This window comes from Melanerpes formicivorus, unplaced genomic scaffold (genome assembly GCF_026170545.1).
Source record: "Melanerpes formicivorus ecotype bairdi unplaced genomic scaffold, bMelFor1.0.p_v2 SCAF_32, whole genome shotgun sequence".
NCBI classification, from domain to species: domain Eukaryota; kingdom Metazoa; phylum Chordata; class Aves; order Piciformes; family Picidae; genus Melanerpes; species Melanerpes formicivorus.
In genome coordinates this window covers 8286629-8299055 of record NW_027142384.1, presented here as the reverse complement: position 1 = coordinate 8299055, position 12427 = coordinate 8286629, and the positions used below count along the sequence as shown (strand labels likewise).

The window sequence follows — 12427 nt, the reverse complement described above, 5'->3', positions numbered from 1 at the left end:
GATCATACAGTGAGAGTGGGCTAACAGAATTAAAACTAGTCACTGCTTACCAGTCTAGAAAAACAACCCACCACTCAGGGTCCTGCAAACTAAACATTCAAAATGGATATTCAAGGGTTAAAAATTTGTCAGGCACTTTGGGAGAGAAGTGTTTCAGAAGAGAAAAGTTGCTATACATATTTAAGCATGTCATTCAGTTCCCCAGTACAAACATGAAAAGAGGAAGAAAAGCTGAGATTACAGTCTTACTCCTATTAAAGAATTCTTCCTCTGTAACTACCTTTTGCATGGTCTTTATCCAGTTGATTGGCCACTTTCTTCCACTCTTCCATCTGTTCTTGAAGTGGGTTTATCAGACAGTCAATTAAAGCACTAATTTTGTTGAAAAAACACAAAGAGCAATCAAATCCTGCAGATGCCCCTATTCTTATATAGAGAGCCAAGGTCAATATTGGAGTATTTTTACTTTTTGCTGTGACAGCTACCAGTGTCACAATGCAAACATCAGAACACAGAAATGTTTATGCTGGAGAAAGCAAAAGAAAAGATGAGATTTTTTTTTTTTTAAAACAACAAGAGGGCACATCACAAGATAACCAGAATTACTGCACAGATGTTCAGGACAGTGAGGAACAGAGTGTAAACCACAGAGGTGACCCGAAACGGGGCCAATGTAAACAGTTAGATCCTACTCATTTGTCACACAAAGAGCAATTAAATAGATTCTCTGAAGGCTGGAGAGGTTCGTGGAGCTATGAAGATTATAAACTTACATAACACATGCATATGCACAAGAAGACAGAGCACTAGTACAAGAGAACATTGTCCTGCCCACTGATGTGCCTCACGTCTTACCAGTAGAGTCCATACCACAACACCAATAAAGCACCACTAATTAATGAGATTGGGATTGAATCATTTAAATAGCTAACTCTGGAGTAACTAAAGTGGCCAATTTCACAAGTATCTTTATTTTCAAAGGGGGGGAAAAAACATGACAGGTCATCAGGCAAATGGAGAAGCATCATTTTGGTTCACCTCAGGTCACGTGTAATTTTTAGGTCTGGTTAAAAAAGGCACATATGCAAACTATGACTTACTGCAGAAGTAGGTTGTTTACATATGATCCAGCTTACTCGAGGTAATCTTCTCCCATTACCTCTACAGTCTAAGTGCAAAATGTGATGACAGAATTTGCTCTTCCCACACTTGTTGGCTCAAAGTTTCCCTCATGGCCGCAAGCTATGTGGGCTCTACAGAAAGCTGAGGAAGCAACGCAATGCTTGCTGCTGCTTTAAAACTTAGTGACAAAGTTTCAAGTCCTGTAACAAAGACAGGCTGGTCTCAGCAGCAGCTAGGCCTGCTCAGCACTGAGCAACAGAACCCAACAGTGGGAATATGCAGCATTTAGAGTGATTTGAGGTGACAAGCTCAGTCCCCAGAGCATGCCATGAAATCCTGCACGTTCACAACACCTAGTGTAGTGCAAAAGGAGAAAAGAGCGGCTGCTCTGAGTGACATGGTCAGAGAGCAGCTGAAAAGGCAATGCTGGTGAACAGCTTTAGGTGTTCCCCAGCAGCAAAAGACAAATCTTGAGCTCCAGGAAAAGTACAGAGTCACTCACCTTGAGAACTGACGGAGTTTGGACTCTATACTTCGGTGCCTCATGCACATCCTGGTAAGAGCAGACCCAATCTCTCTGGTACCACCTGAAAAACAAAACATGAGGCATGAGACCTCTGATGACATTCCTGTCTGTGGTGATAGTTATGCCAACCAGAAGGCAGATGCCAAATCTTCCAGAGCAACTGTAAAACAGATTCCTACTAACTGTAGAAATAACCAAGCTCTTAACCGGGCAGGCCTCAGGAGCATCTACAACCTTGAGAAGAGATTACTTCTTGTTCACCCAGGGACCAGAACTGAACAATTAAACGCGATTAAAACACAGTTCTTCCCAGCAGTTCTATGTGCCATGAGGCCCAAGTCTGTGGCAGAAGAGTTAAAATGGTCTGAGATTTCAAAAGACAAGAAGCAAAGCTGGCAAGCGAGTAGGGACATCGATGAACAGTTGATTTCCACACTTGGGAAATCAACCTAGAGAACTCGACACTATATTCTTTAGACCCAGCGTCTCAAAGAGATTTTGCTTCCCTACAATATGTAGCTAACCCTACACATTGACTCATCCCTACCAGTGCATCACCCATACCTGCCATCTGTGATCACACCTTTTCCAGCATATTGCCAGCAGGTGGCACTATTGACCCTACACCCTCACTCGCCCGACAACTGCGACTGGAAGAGGAATTTTTTGCAAGCGTTCCTCCTCCGAAGTTTTTCCTGCTAAAAGCACTCGTTCCTCCTTCGTTTCCCATTTTAATCTGCATTACCAACTTTAGCCTATTAAAGTTCAGTATAATTTTGTTTTGGTGTTAGTTTTGATGATTGGGTATCTCCTGTTTGCAAGCCAAAGCTATTATTCTCAGAGTACAAACGTGGACCTTTGTATGAACCTTTTCCAGACTGTATGTAGCATTCTCTGGAATACCAGCTTTTGATTTATTAAAACAACCTCAGACTCATAATATACCATAAAATATCTCAGGCTTTAAAAATGGTATTTCTCAAGTGAAAACAAAACATCTTCCTATGAAAGAAACTTGAGTTATTTAAACAAAGAGTACTTATTTTAACATGAAAACAAGTCACCATCTTCCTGCATTCTTGCAGAATTAAATCCTGTGCCCACGAAACGGCTCTGGAACAAAGACACTAAATAACTGGAATAAATTGTGGCTGCTTGGTATTTTCCATTGTTCAAAAAGATAAACAGAAAGTCCTTTGTCACTTGCCCAATTACTCATGTTTTTATAAGGAGTTTTTGAAATAATAACATTTGGTAACACTGAAGAGCTGTAGCCTCACTACCTAGGAGTGGCTGGGAAAAGCATAGAGACTCCATCCTGTATCCAGACCCATCTCTTCCAGTGATAGAAAAGAATAGAAAAGAATAGAATAGAATAGAATAGAATAGACCAGACCAGACCAGACCAGACCGGAAGAGACCTTCAAGATCATCGTGTCTAACCCATCATCCAACAGCATCTAATCAACTAAACCATGGCACCAAGCGCCCCATCAAGTCTCCTCCTAAACACCTCCAGCGATGGTGACTCCACTGCCTCCCCAGGCAGCACTCCCACAAGCTGTGACAGACTGATAAATTGAAATGCAAAAGATGGGGAAAGGCCTAACAGAAAGCAAGCACTTAAAGAGGAAGGACAACATCCACAACAAAATGTAGATCTCTGTCCCAAAGCATGGCCATTTTGCTTTGGATGCCAACAGCGAAGTAAACGCAACTCCAGCGGCAGAGGTGGAGACACTAATCAGAACTTCCACAGCCATCAGCAGAGTAATTCCCAATTGAGTTTCAGCAGCAGGGAGGCTTTTCAGGTTGAAAACTCACTGAAATAGTGGAATATTAAGGACTGTCAATGGTTAAGTGACACTGCTTTCCTAAGCTCATTATAGGAAAAAAAGGAAGAGACCTTTTTTAGAACAATAAATAGGAAATAAGGCACCATGTGTCTTAGAGATGAGGAAACAAGGGTCAGTTACTATTAATATTAACTTGCAATTGCAATTGAAGCCTCAATAATCAAAGAATAAACATATCCTCTCAACACATAGTATGGATGTATGGGCAAGGTCATCAACACAGCTATGCAAAGTTAGGTCTCTACAAGCAGCAGTTGTGCTTGTTTAAAAAAGAAGACAAAACCAAACCCAAAACCCCCACACACAAAAAGACAAACCAAACAAACAAAAACCAGCAACAGAAAAAAAGCAACAAGCAAAACAAAACCACACAACAAGATAAATAAAGTCTGGAATAAAAAGCTTATTCCCCAGAACAAAGAACAACAAACCCAACTGGTTGGGGATGAGGGGCTTACTGATTCTTCCTGTCCTTTGAAAGTCATGTTATCCATAACATGAGATGTTAATTTTATTCTGTGAATAAAATCTACTCTTAAAGCAAAGGTGGGGGAAAACGGTTTTGAGAAATCTTTTATCCTCCTTCTGGAAAAAAGGCATTGCAGAAGATGGGTTTAGGAGCCAGCTAGGGACTGGGAATGATATAAAGTTTGGGAGGGCTGAGCCAGCATCTCAGCTCAATCTGCAATGATCCAGAGTGGGCTGCAGGAGAGGCTCAGGGCTGGCAAGACTCCATTTTAATGTCTTGTGCTGAGGCATGCAGGGAGTCAGACAGTGCTGGTGGGTGTCAGTGAGGTGATCTGATCTCCTGAAGCAGCAGCTCTTGCCAACAATTAGTTGAGAAAGGTGCTGCTTGTTCCTCTCTGAAGAGCATAAATTCCTATTAAACAGCACTTAAACTATAAACTCAATGTACCTAAAATTGAAGCGCTGGGGAACACAACTGCTCCAAATGGCTACAAGAAAGGATTCCTATTCTTCTGCCAAATGATCAGTAAACCAAGTTTATTTATCAATATACTGAGTTTACAATAAACTGAATCCAGGGAAAAAGAAAAGTTTAACTATCTTGCAAAAGAGATTTCTGCAATACTGCAAAATATCAACACAACACTTGCAGCAAGTACACATCCCCCACAGAATCTTTCTAGCCACCCTCTCTGCTCCTCCTGCTACAAGGCCATTTAAAGAGTTTCCTACTGCTTTTTGCCACAAGGTTTGCAATGCTGTTGGATAAGGACGGGAATGAGCTTTGTTCTTATTCCTCAAAGCCATCTCACTCAGAGCCTGATGCCATCCCACCATATGCCCAGCAGCTAATGGACACACGGTACATCAAGTGTGGAGCTGGCAGGTGCCCACGGGAAAGCTGTTGTGTGCCAGCAGTTTCTGCCCAGCAAAGGGGCAGTATGGGAAGCAGTCTCTGTACAATGCATACTGCTACAATGAAGTCACTATGCATTTCCAATTCCCACTCTACTTCGTGTACAAGCAGGTCCCTGGCAAAAAGTCATGACATTCTCCAGTTGCTGTAATTTCCTGAAGAGAAATACAGAGGCAAACCTAGCAAACCTTTCATCAAGAGTACACTGGGTGGTTGACCTGCACTCAACTCTCTGCTCTGCAGCTATGCAAGTTAAACTACTGCACCTTGAGCTCTCCGTTTATAAAACGAGGCTGTGAATTATCTGCCTCTCTGACAGACTACAATAATTCATCCATTAAGGCAAACAGTGCTTGGGAACAGTGTAAAGTAATACTTCGAAACCAGAGACGAGAGCTGTATTCATCAGAATTCCCACTCAGAGAAAGTGGCTTAACAAAATGCTCCTGTCAAATTTGATTAGAAAGTGGGTGATAACATCAGCCTTATTTCTCATACGTAAAAGGCAGCTCAGCAAGGGAGAGCGTGCTTTTGGTCTCACCTTTCCTGCTTCTGCCTTTTCCTGCCTAAGCCTGTAAAAGACCCAAACCCTTCTTCTTGGAAGATAATTAAATGAAAGCCTGTGGACCACAACACTACAATGAGTCCACTATAAAGATATAAATTATTTTCTTTCAATGCTTGCTTGGCATTCAGCATTGCAGAGAGGCAACAGGGAGAGATTGTGGGAAAGGGACTCAATTGTTTTATTGGAGTCATTATGTTAGTATTTAATAATGATCACATATCAAGGAAATGATTATTTGATGAAATGTGCAGCTGTACAACTGCATGGCCTCTGTATACTCCAAACAACCCACTACAATCAACCTCTTATCTTCCTCCTCTCGCTTCACTGCTGAGCAACCCCAGAAGGCTCAGAAGATGACTGCTTTTCAGAAAGTGGCTTTAAGGCTCCGACGTATTAACAAGCTCATCTTTATCTTCAAGGGCCAAGTTCAGAAGTGCCAACCAGCTATTTCACTCTTTCCCCAAAGGGAGAGAAGGATGAAAAATGGGTGTAGCATTTTTGTAATTTCTGTAATTTCCAGTTATCAGAAGAGGCTTCCATTTTCAAGCAAAGATTAGAGCAGGAGCAGAACAGAGGCCAGATTATTAAATACAACTCTGAATACAGAGACTATGACAGGATGACTAACAGGTGGACATTTTAAGTTAATGGTCATTATTCAAGCCTTATCCAAACTCATGCTATTAGAAGAGCAAGCAGTTTCCATCACTGATTATATAGGGCATGGACCTTGATCCTGCACAAACTGCTTATGTGGATGCCTCCCTGAACTCAAGAATGATGGTGTCAGTGCCAGGGAGTTACAGCAGACAGAGTGAAAAGGAGGGGCTTTGCCTAGAAGTGACCAACACAGGGGTTGTGAGCATTACCACTAGGACAGAAACCTGAAAGTGGAGCTATGGTAGCACTCAATGTTTCAGGCTGTCAGCAGCCTCAGGTAAGGCTTTTAAGTTGGAAAAACACATCAAGAACTGCAAACAACAGTTCAGCATCTACCTGACTGGAAAAGAGAATAGCACACCCTAATTCCTGCAACTTCTTTCTGAGCAGCACTTGGCAAACTCTCTGAAAGCTGCTGCTCAAAACCAAAAGCAAAACTTTTCTGAAGTATACATATACACAGAATTTTTTTGAGAGCCAATAGGACCAACAAATCTGAATTTAAGGTCAAACTCACCTAAGGATTTTAGATTAACCAAATTTAATACATCTCTAGCAGGCCATTGTCATGTACCACATCTCTGTGGTGGTCATTGCAAAGAGGCAGCTTGCTCCCTATGTTCACTTGAGTGTCCTACTGGGCAAATTACTTGGAAAACATATTTATAGATGCCTCATATGAAGTTGTCATGTTTGCTAGAGCTCCAGGCAGTCCATAGGATCCTGGGAAGAGAATTTGGTAGGTGGTTTTCCTCTTATGCAGAAAACACTAGCATTTGTTCATGGACAGAACAGCAGGACCTCAAATAGCATTTGCATTGTGTTTTAAAAAGAAAGAGACACATGGCAGTGGCAGCCAGTTAGAGTAGCAAAGAAGGAACAGGAACAGGAAACCTGAGCCATTCCCAGCACACAATCTGCCCTGGCAACTGCCAGCTTCAGGAAGTCCTTAAAACAGACTATGGCCATGTTTCAGTCAGTATGTTGAAGCATAATCAAGAAAGTTCTTCTGACTTCTGATTCAGCTTATTCCTCTGCTCAGCAGCATTTTTGCTTACTGCAGCTGTTCTTCTAGCAGAGCACCAGGCAAAATCCTCCCTCCACAGGAGTCAAAATGAGCATTGCTATAAAACAAGCAGGGTCAGAATTTCACCCGTGCATACAGAGGTCACCATACAGTTCACTGAACATACTAAATATGGTCATAAACCAGCCCTGCTATGATCTTTGGACAGTCTGGGTTTATCCAGCCTTCAGAGCACGCTGGAAAGTTCACCTGTGGCCCTCCACTTTTAAAGAGAATGTCATGCACGCCAGTAGCTGAGAATGCTTTGGGAAGGCTTAAGTTATCACAGGATGCATCAATTCAATTTGGGAGAAACTAAGACGTCTGTCAAGGCTTCACAAACTTGTAAGAGACATGAAATGCATCACTGAACCACAACATCCTGTTAGGATGTCCAGGCAAAAGTGTTCTCTGTAACGAAAGCCTCAAGTTTGAGCATGTTTACGTTGGGATCTCAAGCTGGATTGATCCTTCCTCCTCTGCCTTTCATAAATGGTGTTGCCAGCACAGACAGCAGTGCCTTGTTCCTGGAAAATTAATATGCATCCCTCTTTACAGGTGGTTGTTGCCCATTTTTATGAGCTCAAAGTTTCATATCAAGCTTTTAATGCACAAACCCAACACATCATTAGAAACAGATTTGCTTAGAAGAGCAAACACCACATGTTTTCTGAAGGCTGGTATTTACATTTTGTTCTCTGGAAGACCAACAATTTAATTACTGAGAACATACAGGCTCTGCTAAACATCTGTACTCGTAGCAAAGCTGTGCTCAACAATATCATCCACACCTTTTCCTCATTTCTTTTCAAAGCTACAGTTGAACATATTTCCAAAGTCCTTCTATGAATAGCTATGTAAAGCTAACGGTCTTAATCTGAGCAGATCCAACTGCTCTGCTCCAAATGCTACACCCACTAATGGCTTAAGCAAAGCAGGTGATGTGAGTCATCAAGCTTGCTCTGGGGGGGGGAAAAAAAAGATGGGGAAAAAAAAGAGCATGCTAATAAAAAGGATCCTTTGTAATACAAAGGGAATTCCTGAGGCTGCTGAAGAAGTCAAGGCCAAGGCTGTGCATCACTTCAGAATAACCCCTCATCTGTGCAGCATCCCAGAGCCGAGCCACCAGCTGACTGGTATTTAAGGGCCAGCTCCATCAGCCAGAGGTACTTGCTGCACCAAGGACTCTGCCTGCTTCAGATGGTGAAAAGACAGAGATCTGGTTCAGACCTATTTACAGAGAAAGACTTGCTGAGCTCCACACCTTCATGAATCTGGCTCTGAATGAACATTTATGTCAGCCCAATGTGTGAAGAAGGCAGTAACTCAAGATCCTTATGTTCCTTTCAAGTATAGCTTTTTATTTCGGTTGGGCACAACTATGAACTGCAATGTAATCTCATTAGATGCCAGCAATATTCAATGAGGGGAAGGGATAATACACTTAGTGCAAATGGCTTGGAACACCAAGTGCAATTCCACTGCACGTTCAGCAGAACACACACCACTTATTTTGAACTGGCAGCTTCCACAGAGGCTGTGAAAAGTCTGCATGTATTGCTCCTCTTTGTGTTTAGCTACAGACCTTGTAAACATCTCTAGACCCAAAATTCAAAAGCTCCTTAACTCAGGTGTCCCAACCACCTGTGATGCTGATCCCAATCCAGAGAGGACCAAATGGCTGCTGCCTCTAAAACAGAATCAAATACAACCAGGACAAGTAGAAGCAAAGATAATTTTTTAATAAACCCAAGTCAGTAGATCTAGCTGAAACTCCAAACAAGCAGATCTGCAGAATAAGGCAGTTCTATTTTTACATGCTATCACTTGGTCCAACAGAGCATGCGTCCTTAGAGAACAGAGGGAAAGATCGTGGAGGGACAAAAAACCATCCAAGCCACTTTAAGAACCTACCAGTTCAAGAAATTGTAGAGGAAGTCCATTATGTTTCAATTAGTTATACAGAGGTGCAGCACCATCAACCCATCATGAGACTCAATGCACATCTAAGCATTTAGCACAGTGTCTTATTTCCCAGGTGCAAGGGTAAGCTCTGCCCCAGGTACTCAGAGATGCGGTTCCCTCTTGCTGGGGCAACATCAGTGTCTTTGCTTGGCATTAATCATCTCAAACTGCAACCAGCATATAGGGGGGGAATGGTGGTAGTGAAGATTCAGAAGGCAGTACAGTCTTTCTCTGGTATTTTCTCAAGGCAGCTGCTCTGTGTGCTCCAAAGTCTGTTTAAAAATCATCTCAAATATGTATTGAAATATCCATGGCTCAGCTTCATGCTCTTTGATTTATGTAGTGTATCTCCAAACTCATTTTAACATGGCTTGGTAGAAGCCTAGAGATGAAAAACACAATGACTTTGCAGAACTCTCCTCTATAACTCAGGAGACTTGTCAGCAGACACATGGAGAAGCTGTATACCTCTTTAATCAGGTAGCAGATAATGAAAGGGTAACAAGAATCCAGGGCAGGGTTGATGGTTAGCCAGACTGCCCCCAAACTCATTTTGCCTTGTGCTCTATATAAAGACAGTTGGGCTCTTCATCCGGTGAGCTCTCAAACAACTGGTTCTGTCCTCACTGGAAGGCTTTTTTGTTTCTGCTTGGTGTTTTTTTGTGGGTTTTGTTTTGTTTTGTGTGTGTGTGTGGGTTTTTTGGTGTGTTTTTTGGCAGCATCCCACTTATTTCCAATTTCAGTTTCCTCATCCTTACAACAATATAATGAATTTTCACAAAAGCAAAGGAGAGCATCACCACATGGGTTTGACACCAGCTGGCTGCTTAAGGCCACAGTATGAAGGAATTTGATACACAACACTGAACTCAACTTAAAAAAAAGAGGTGTAACAGTCCACCTGTTACAGAAAGTGAAATGAGGACAGTCTCTCCAAGCAGAGAAACCAGACATCTTTGTGTTTTTGGTCATAAACACACACTCCAAAAGACAAAGCACATACTGAACTGATACTTTTGGATTCAGCAAAGGGGCAGGCATTGTCTCCTTTACTTGTAAGCAGCAAGTGAAGCAAGCTACACACAAGAACAAGGCTGCATGCAGATCAGGTGAGACAGCTGACAAGCACAGGACCATGCTCCCCAGATCTTCGGCTGCTTTGAATGCACTGGCAAACTCCTATTTATCCAACAATCCATGCTGTCAGGCTGCATTTAAAGTGTACCTGCTTAAACCATGAAGAGTACAGCAGGTAAAAAGCTTCAAGGGTTCTTTCGTTCACAAAAAGGAAAAAGCACATCTTGCAGGAAAGATCAAATGAAGCTGCAGAGGTTTACGGCATTACAAACACAGTACAGAGCAAGACACTTAGCAGCTCTGACTGGCATGCAAACACCAAGGACAAGTTTATTATCACTTTCTTTGAGGGCAGAGCAACTCAATTTCTTCTAAAGAAGCTCCAGTGGACTGTAGAGAACATGTCTCTGACCACTGGGAGAGCAGATGTGTGTAATTCTGCTGTACTTCCTGCTGTGATGCACACCAGGTTTGCAGGATCTGTGCAAGAACACTAAGTTTTACAGTATCATTCAAATGCCCTTCAGGAAAGCAGGCTGTGAATCAAGGAAGAGTAGAAGCTAAAAGAGAAGGAAAACAAAGAACAGGGCTTTGCAAATCCTGAAATTTAAGCCTTAAAGTTGGCAACAGAAGCCATCCTGTGTCTGCAGAAGTTGCCTTAATGGCACTGCTTCTCCATCCCTTTAGCCATTCCCTCACTGCAGTACAGAACACCTTTGTGACTCCTGTTGACCAGTGCATAGGAAGGGAGCAGGAAGGGATTTGCACTTTACATTCCATGCAGGACAAACCTGCAGAGTACTATTACTACTCTAGCCAAGACTACTCTAGCCAAGTGCTGCTCACCTTAGTAGTCCTTAATCAAACTCAGCTGGTCAGTTTTAAATAAGACTGCCATCCACATAAAGAATGCTGCTAAGGCTTTCATAGCAACAGCATGCTAAACCATGTTAATACCCTTCTCAGGGGGTGCCTCCCACTGTAAGGAAGTCCCTATGTCTGTACTGCTCCCCTCCAAATAATCTCCTTCGTTACAGCATCTCATGCAAAGCAGCAAGACAGAAAACAACTCAGGCCAGAGAGGACCTCAGGAGGCTGTGTGATCTGCTCCCCCACTAAAAATATGGACAACTTTGATGAGGTTCCTGGAAGTCTGTCAAGTCCAGCTTTGAGTGTCCCTAGGAGAGGAAATTCCTGGGCTCCTCTTCAAGTTCCTGACTAGTACCACTCAGAAAATAGTTTTTCTTGCCTAAAATCCAGAGTCCATTGCCCCAGCAGTTCAAATCCTCTTGGGAGGATGTGCTCCCCTGACACTTTGTCAGCATAACACAGTAAATATATAAGCGGAGGATGTTTATTTGTTTTATCCATGTAAAAGCTTCCACATCAAAAGAATGCTAACATCTACCTTATGCACGCAAACCAGCACTGTCACAATCCAATCTGGGAAAAAAACAACATCTGGGCTATTTTCAAAATGACAAAAAATCAGTTGAAGTTCATCCACAAAAAGCAGCCAGCCCACCCACTAATGCACTTAAATGCATGCATGTACATTTACTTTTGCTGCATTTCCCATAGCTTCTCATAAAAACGAGCCCACGGTACTTTCCAGCTAAGCTGATTTTAGGACAGAAACATTCATCCAGTCATTTGACATCTCTGGTAATGCAGGAAATCCATCTAAACCTCATAGCTCCTCACATGCTCTGCTGCTCCCTTATTCTTCTAACAGACCTCATCAGTGTGCACCTGTAATACACAGTCGGCTGTGACCTATTGCTATTAATCTGTCTATTAAAGACAAAAAGGAAGTGTCCACGTTGGATGGGGGATTTCTGACCTAGGCTTTAAGCACTGTAATGCACAGGACTAGCATACAGATTACAAGTTCAGAGGGAATTGCTCAGAAAGGGTCACCTCCTATTCAGAATTTATTAACTACTCCCCCCAGAGACCACCTCGATTTAGTACCATGTACCCCATATTCCCACATTTCAGAGTGCTATTTTTACACACCAGATTTCTTTTCCTTCCATCCTCCTCAGCCACGTGAAGCAGGAACCATCGATCTACCTAGGTCTTCTCTAAAAGATGGCAAATTTGAGAGACAGGTTGCTGAGAAAGTGCACACATGCATACACAGAGTTACACAGAGTTTGAGGAAACCCACATTTGCAATGCTCTGCTGGACATGCTG

The 12427-nt window shown here is 42.5% G+C and overlaps 1 protein-coding gene across 17 annotated transcripts in view; it reads right to left on the bottom strand.

Moving 5' to 3' along the window:
- The window catches only part of MTSS1 (MTSS I-BAR domain containing 1), a 119874-nt gene that overhangs the window by 31940 nt on the left and 75507 nt on the right, over positions 1–12427 (bottom strand). For all 17 annotated transcript variants that reach the window (XM_068155568.1, XM_068155559.1, XM_068155564.1 and 14 more), the window contains 2 exons: positions 1625–1709; positions 281–372 (listed from right to left, as the gene is read on the bottom strand). In XM_068155568.1, coding sequence (XP_068011669.1) covers positions 281–372; positions 1625–1709 — 177 coding nt within the window. The remainder of the gene's footprint in view (positions 1–280; positions 373–1624; positions 1710–12427) is intronic.